This window comes from Montipora foliosa, chromosome 4, assembly GCF_036669935.1.
Source record: "Montipora foliosa isolate CH-2021 chromosome 4, ASM3666993v2, whole genome shotgun sequence".
Classification (NCBI taxonomy): Eukaryota; Metazoa; Cnidaria; class Anthozoa; order Scleractinia; family Acroporidae; genus Montipora; species Montipora foliosa.
Genome location: NC_090872.1, coordinates 11,370,527 through 11,378,994, shown reverse-complemented (window position 1 = coordinate 11,378,994; position 8,468 = coordinate 11,370,527). Strand labels below are relative to the sequence as shown.

Below are 8,468 nucleotides of genomic sequence, written 5' to 3'. Positions count from 1 at the left end.
TTTGTAATGAATTACTACAAGAAGCGGTAAGTTAGGTGAACGGAAATACAATGTACTGCCATAAAAATTGTTATTTACTTACAGGCCTTGCTGATACACTTTGTTTCTTTTCCTGACTTAACTCAAAGACAAAAACTGTCGTGGTAAAAATCAATGATCTAATCAAATGCCAATAAAGACTAAACAAAACAATAACTGAGCTGATAATAGGCGGCAACGCCCATTGATCCATGAAACACCTCACGAAAGCAATATTGTTGTACGTTAAAAATGAAAGAGAGGGAGCAGGCTTCACAGGATCACCACGTGCAAATTGGGTAGTTTGCAACCAATTTCTGGAGACACAGATAACAATGCCGATTGCTGGCGGACGAACAAAAGGAGCAAATGAGAGAACCTTTGTTTTCGTCCAATAACATGGCGGCGATGACATAACGTGAGAACCACCTATTTGTTATTCAACGGTATGTAAAATGGTGGGCCATAGACCTCTTTCATAATGGCGGCCAAGTAAAATCTTCTTTTGTTTTAATGCTAATAAGCCTTTCTAGTCTCGCTACGACGAGCAAATTTCAAAAGAATTTTTCAGTAGGTCTAATTAACATAAAGACAAAAGAATGAAAAAGTAGCCGCCATTTATGAAAGTGCTCTATGTTTTCTGAACTTATGCCAAACAAAAAAATTAAATTCCATTTTTTATAAATATTTTTATTTTGCTTCAGCTAGTCAATGAGGATGCTAATCACTTTGGTGAAAAACGGTTGATCACCTGTAAAAGCACAACCTTAAGTCTAAATTAAAGTAAACATTCTGTGGAGAACGTGAGCATACGCGACTTGAAGTTTAAGCAACGATTAAGAAACGCCAACGAAAACGAAACCTCAGACGTTTTGAGGGATGGTATCCATTTTGCGAATGTGCCATCTTTTATGCATTATGCATTAACGTTTATTACTTTGGCAAATTGCCCTGTACCAGGACATGGCGTTGAAGTAAACTTGGACAGATAAGGAAAGATCGATTCTCGCTGATAATGAATTGATGATGTAGTCAAAACTTTGGATAAATTTGCTCATTGTCATTTCTCGCTTTGGTTTTACAGAGTAAGGTATAAGAATCAGAGTCCATTACCTAAGAGTAAGAATCGAGTATCAGGTTTGTCCGCATCAGCGTGAGAAAATGTAAGTGTCTATTTTTAGAGTGGGTTTCAATATTTTTATTGAGTGTCGAAAGTAATTAGATAATTACTTTGGTTTTGCATTACTTCAATCAGTGATTGGTTCAAAGTTCTCGCATCACTTTTTCAACCAATCAGAAGTGAAACCAAAACCAATGTTGGTAGCTCGCGCGTTCACATTTCCCCGCGCTTTGTGTAGGCTTCGTGTAAATACTTCGAGTTTTGATTGGTTTACTGGATTGTCTCCGTCCTTTTTGATTGGCCAAAGTAAAGTTTTGCGGGAAAATAAACAATAGACCAAATCGGCTCACTCACTCGGGCTCACTCTCCCGGGGTCAAGATTCTTTGTATATTGTATTTGCATTATGTAAGCTAAGCATTTACCTTTAAATGATATGGAAATACTTGGAATAAAACGTTTTATTCCTAAAGGGTTTGAATAGGCCACTTAAAATACCACATTACTCTTTGTTTGTCCATAAAAATTCTGCATAAACATTGTTTTTGTTTTCTCTTGGAACTTAAAAAAATCTGGAGGGACAAACAAAGAATATTATGGTATTTTACAAAATGGTCCATTGGTTACAACATTGAATCAGCCGATTTGGTCTATCGTTTATTTTCATGCAAAAATTGGTTTAAAGATAGGAACTGTTTTTGAATAGTAAGAATGTAGAAAACTGCATGTGCGAAAAGATAATCATGTTTTTATCAATAAGCCGCTTGTTTTGTGGCGTTCCTGTTGCTCAAACTCTCTTAGACTTCAGGCTGTTTTTCATCAATTTCGAGGTAGGGTAAGTGAACTTTTCGAAGTTAAACAGGGACTAGTCTAAGATAACTCAAGCATTATTCTCACTAATCTCGTCGCCTGCTCCAGTTACATGCAGGAGCAGGTCTGAAGCGTTTGTGCCTTTCTGCTAAGAACAAGTAATGCCAAATCTGGTTCCTAATCTAATACTATATATTACTTAATTATCTCTAAGAAACTCTATAACCATATCAATTCGGTTTTGCTACTATTCAATTAGTCGTCCGAAGGGTAGAGAATGCCGGCCTTCTCAGTATGTGTCCACCTGGGGTGTTGTTATACACGCTCCAATGGTCGCTGGGTTATATCAGTCGCAGAATCACTGACATCGGAAATAGAAAGTTCTGACACACTATTTTCTTTATCTCTCTTGGCTTCACGGCGATATTTCCTGACACTTCTGACAGCTACCATGGCACAGACTAACAAGGGGATGTATGCCAGAATATCAACAAAAATATAGAAGCCCAACCAGGTAGAGTCGCCCCAGTAACTCTCGACAGGAGAACTGAAAACGGCAATCAACGTTAGCGTAGCCAACAACACAACATCTGACCTGTTGATCCAGTCGTAGCTCTCCTCATCTTCTTTGACATCCTTGGCTTCCTTGTAGGGCCGCAAGTATGCGATAGTAAGGAGAATCAAGACACAGGAACTTTCCAAGAGCGCCCTCTTGAGTGGACCGGAATCCATGAATGTGGCGATGGCCAAAAGAACCAATCGGCAGAAAAAATAGAAGGCTGCACACCATCGATACTCGTCCTTGAAACAACTCTGAAGAGCATCAAAAATGGGTTTCCAACGATTAAGATTCAATATGGGGCGGAGACCTTTAATCAGACACGGCCGAAACGCAAGAATTAATGGAAAGGGGATCACAAAGCATAGGATAAACAGGGACGCCAAGATGCCATAAGCAATGTGTTTCCCTCCGAAGAAATGAATACTGCCTTTAGCGTACATCACATATTGGGATCCAAATGAAACAGGATGCAGAATTCGTAGAGAGATTCGGGTGATGTCGGTGTAGCAGAGAACAACGATTGTGCATAGGGCACGAAAAGGGGCGGCTTTGACACGTCTACTGAAGCACCAGTTGGGAAACCAACCAACTGACTTCGCTAACAAAACAACTAGAACCAGGACATAGGTTGGAAGTACGTACAGTATCGCCAACTTGTCCGCGTCGTCCAATCCTTTGGCAAAACAAATCCCACCAGATCCAACTTTCAGCTGAAAGTTGGCCAAGCCGATGATGAACTCAATAAAAGGGTCAAACTTGAAGCCATCAGGAGTTAGGACGTTCATGACCTGGTAGGAGTACAACCAAGCGTTTAAGTAGCTTGTGAAGAAATCAAGATCGATCAGCATAATTCCCAAGACCACTGCAAGAAGGATCAATCCATAAAGAAGTAACAGGAGTAAGTACCAATTGGAGCATTTGCTGGAGCAAACTTCAGCTCCGAACACCACACTCGTATTTGCCTTGCAATCACCGCAGAGTATGCTCTTCTGATCTCGACCGTCGTTGCAAATGTCACTGGAATTGTACATTTTCTCGCTTGCATACACGTCTGCTTTACAATACCCAATGGGACAAAAATGAGTAAAAAATTTGCCCCTTATGGTTCCTCCCCAGTAATTACGTTTGAGATAAAACGTCTTTCCGTCCGATTTGCAACTTGAAACGCCACCATCTGAAGAATCCATGCAAAGACACCATTTTCCTTTTGAGTTCAGTGTAAAACCTGGATTGCAAGATTTCAGTGTACGATCCGGTATTGTCTCTGTCAATATTTGCCTTCCTAAGTAGTTGATCTCCACTGAAAAACTTTCCCCAGGTTTCCCGGATAATTTGAGGGAAGAAATGCTTCCGTTGGTAAGAAACGTTGAAGAAGGAGTGGCAAGCACGATTGGCGGAGAAAAGGGGTCTAAAGGAACTATTTTGACGTTCACTGCTCCATGAACGGAGCCGCCGAGCTCGTCAACCAGTCGTAATTTGGCATCGAAGCGTTCGCTTGGTGCGACTACCCAGTCCTCACTGTCGTACTGCATGACTACGGGATCCGTGCTAACTTCGTTTTCTATGGAGCTCAAGTTACCATCATCCTTTTTAAATTCGACGAATTTCCACCGAAGAACGGAATTGTTTTGTCGAGGTTCACCAGCTCGACGACAGTTCTGCAACGTTGTTGCATAGACCGAGTTTCCAGCGAAAGAAAATGGGGCTTTGTTGTTTTTGAAGATGACCTTGGTTTTCCAGTCGTCGAAATCAAGAGTTTCATTGGTGTACTCAAAGAAACAGATATGAATGTTCATGCCAGTTGCATTGAAACTAATCAGAGGAGGTCCAGGGGCGTCGATATACAATGCTCCTCCCTGCGCGCGGCATTGGTTGCCTTCAAAGAGTAACAGCGAATCTTCCTTAAATATAATTCGCGAGCGACCATACATTGCCATCCCACCTCCTTTGAATCCTGTGTTGTTCATAAAATATAATTGATCATAAATTTCCATTGTCGCCCCGTCCAAAGCGAGGGCGGTTCTTGTGTTATTTATGAAGGTAACATTTCCGTGAAGAGCAAGAGGCACTTCGACGCTGTAAAATGCTCCTTCCCCAATTGAAACAAAGTCTTTTATTCGCCTGACGTAATTTCCCTCAAAGGTGCAGCTTTTAATACTTATGTGATAAGGAACTTCAGGTCCGATTTGATCTTCGTTCTTGTTTAGGATAAATGCGCCATTTGCTGAGCCTACAGTTCCAGTGTTATCTTTCCATTGGCACTCGTTAAAGAAGAACTGGGAGACTTCCGCATTGTTGGTACACCTTCCAGGTATTGTCGAACCGTACAGTGACGTACCACCGCCCCAAATGGCCGTATTATTCACGAACGAGCAGTTGTCAGCTGTGAAGGTATTAAGGCGATCTTGGATGCCCTTCACTAGGTTGCCCATTCGAGCGCCTCCACCGGCTAGAACACCCTCGTTGTTTTCAAATCTGGTATCTTTCATTTTAAGATGATTATTTTCCGGTTTATGGATCATTTCAACCTGTAGCCCTCCTCCCCACTGCGCGCGGTTACCGCTAAAAACACAAGATATTATTGAGATCGTGCATCCACTCGCATTGGATCTAAGATAAATTGCCAAGCCGCCACCACGACTGAACGGTAACTCCGGTGTATCAACAAAGTCACTTGGGTTGCTTGCGTTCAACCAAATGGCTTCATTTCTGATAAAACTGCAGTTCTGGAAGATAAACGTGTTATTGTGCTGATACGAGTCGTGTTGTTTTGGCGTGACATTCACAGTGTTATAACCGTAAGGGTCTAAGGCCAAATAAATACCACCTCCGGAAAAGACGTATTCTTTTCGCTCGGTTTGCGACCCTTGAGAGATCAATTTTTTAGTTTCATTCTTCAGGCTGTTTTTAGCAGTATTGTCAACAAACACGCAGTTGGTAAAATTTACAACTCCTCCAACATTGTAACCGTTTAATCCGAGCCCTGGAGACGACGAAACTTCCACATTTGAAATTCTTAAATTCCGGCAGTATCGAAAATCTAGACCTGTTTTGAATTTAACTCCATCCAATCCACTGTAAGGCTTTATAGCGTTGACTGCGCTCGTTCGCCATCCACCACAATATTTGAACTTAATTCCGTCTAGGAATATGTTATCGCTGAGGATGAAGGACAGACTTGCGTTTGTCTCACATGTGATTTCTACATCGTCGTTACCAGCTATTCCGAAGTTCGTCACTCGTTCAAGAATGTGGCCGTATTTTAGTGTGTACTTTCCTCTTGCTGCTGATATCTGTGTCGAATTTGCTCCTGTTTTGAGCCTATGGGAAAACACAAAATCAAGAGAGTGACACGGGTTGCTTCTCCTGTCTCCACAATTCGGGGCCGAATCATTGCCATTCGGTGAAATGTAAATAGTCGAAGCTTTCGAAAACTGAACACCGGAAAATAGGAATAAAATTGCTCGGAGAACATGGCATGGAATCCCCATCGTGTTCGGAGCTGAAGAAATCAATTCTTTTATGATAATCCACGTTTCACCACACTCTTTCTTTCTCGGAAATGTTGCGACATCTCAGTCTGATTAATAGCATAAATGTCACGCTCTCCTTTCATGACAACTCACGCTATTCAACTAAAATGACATGTGATCGCCTGTGGTTAGAGAAAGTGTGGATTTTAACCAAAAGTGGAAAATTCTACTTTCGCTCGGATGTTCGGTAATAAGTAATTTCAACATACTGTCCCAATGTGAAGTCATTTTTTGTCGAAAATGACAATGAGCTTACTGTGGCGGACGCGTGAAGTTCGCAAGGGATATACTTGCTGTCGTGGCTACATAACAGTTGCGGTGAAAAATCGAAACTACGGAAATGCAAGATGTTCAAGTTAATCGAAAGGGTCTACAGCGATGATTTGCTTCAGTGACTCACGCGCGTGTTAAGAGCAAATGTTACCAAAGGCCGAACATTTCGTGGATGCGTGATCAAACCGTATGATTAATTGCGATCGTAGCTTCACATTTAAAACTGTTGCTAACGATATTGACTCCAATCAAAATCAGTAAACAGGTGCTTTACATGTTTCTTTGATGGTATTTAAAAATATCAAAATATTTAATACTTTTTCTTAACAATATCGGGAAAGTGATAAAATTGTATAATTAGGCCGTCCGAGTCTATTGCATTGCTTGCAACGAAAATAATGCTTTCCAACGGAACAAAGAGTAGTTGGAAAGCGTGTTCGTTACGGTTCGTAGCATTACTATAATTCAAGGTATTCACATTGTTTCTGAAATAAGGCTTCACATATTTTGAACAATTGTTTCGTATTTACTTTTTGTTCATGATTATGTAACTGCATATATTATATGCTAATTATTTGGTATAAAAAGTGGAATTTCTAGTTTTCACTATCTCGCCTTCTGGACAGCCACCAAGAACTGTATCCTAACTTTATATTAGTTAGAAAACTTAAAGCTCTAATCCTCGGAGCTGAAATGCGTTGCATTCGATCGAGGAATACGTTCCCGGGTTTTTTCCCACTGGGTTTTTACCCCGGGTTTTCGTATCGGGCAACGTATCGCCGCTGTATTTTCCGTAGGTTTTTTCCTAGTTTCCTGTTGTGCGAATTTTTTCACTTATGTACTGCCCTTGCACTTAAATTTTTTGACTACGGTTATCTATATAATACATTTCGTCTAAATAGATGCATTTCTATGTACATTTTTCAGGCTATTGTCAACTATATTCGCACTTGCACATTAATGTTCATGTATTGTCAATATGGTTTCACAAGCTCGTTCACAGTGTAAGACTATGTTGGTTAATAAAGCGCTGGTCCTGTCTGTCCGAAGGCACCATGCACGAGTCACGCACCAGATTATGTTGTTGGTGTTGTCTAGCGCCGGCGCGCTGGGTGCGAAGGGTAGTAATGAACAAAAAAAATTGTTTCCGGTCACGCACACAATTCTTCATTCATATTTTCCAATAACTCTGTCGCGTAGTCGTCCGTGGTTTAGTGGTCGTCGCAAATGCCGTTGAATGAGGAGATACCGAGTTCGAATCCTGCTTGGGCTTCCTTCTACGAGTGATCTACGAGTCAAATAAATCTTGCGCACGCGCAGCCATAGTGTTACCCCTTCCCCCCCCCCCCCCAAAAAAAAAAAAAAATATATATATATATTGAAAAAGTCCAAAGTAACAAAACTATATTGAATAAAAATACTAAATGCCTGGTATAGTGTGGAGGAGAAGGGCAAACCTGAGGTACAGAGTGCCACTGAAATTGTCGAATCACGGTAAAAGGAAGAAAACGTGGCCAAAGTGCGATCGTGGAATAGGGAAAATTGAAGCTCAAATTAATTATTTAAAGGAAAATAGGTGTATTTCCTCACGTAGGCTCAGGTTAGTGGACCCTTGGTGCTCACAATTTGTATTTTGTAACGTGAAAATTAAGGTTTGCGACATACACGCGTTTGATTTTTGTCAGCAGAATTCGTGCAACAAGGAGGAAGATTCTATGAGAGCTACAATGTAGTTACTATCGAAACAGTGACGTCCACAAAGCACTCGCGACTTGCAGTCTCTGATGAAGCCACTGTTGTAAGCAGCACGGAAAAGCTTCATTTATTTTCTGTTACGTTTTTTTCCCACCCCTAAACAAGAGTGCCTAATCGAAGGTTAGAGAATGTTCGTCATCGCCTTGAACTAGAGAGGATGCGGATGGAACTCTCTAGCTGATCGTATTATGATGAAAACTTGAAGTTTTGTTCCTTTGTCGCAGAGAACCAAGATGAGAAGGAAAAAGTGTACCAGCAGGAACTTTTCTTCGCTCCATTGTCAAGAGCCTCACTGATACAAGTGTTTTTGAACCATCTTTTGTCGGTGAACATACAGCATCACCAAGCAAAAAGTTGAACTAGTTCCTAACCTCAAGAGACATAAGTCCAGTCCGTTAT

The 8,468-nt window shown here is 41.0% G+C and overlaps 1 protein-coding gene across 1 annotated transcript; it reads right to left on the bottom strand.

The window, feature by feature from the left end:
* Nucleotides 1-675: 675 nt before the first annotated feature.
* Nucleotides 676-6,108, bottom strand: LOC137999826 (uncharacterized). The gene has a single exon (XM_068845760.1). The coding sequence runs from the start codon at nucleotides 5,997-5,999 to the stop codon at nucleotides 2,262-2,264; it is 3,738 nt and encodes a 1,245-aa protein (XP_068701861.1). The 5' UTR covers nucleotides 6,000-6,108; the 3' UTR covers nucleotides 676-2,261.
* Between the last annotated feature and the right edge of the window lie 2,360 nt (nucleotides 6,109-8,468).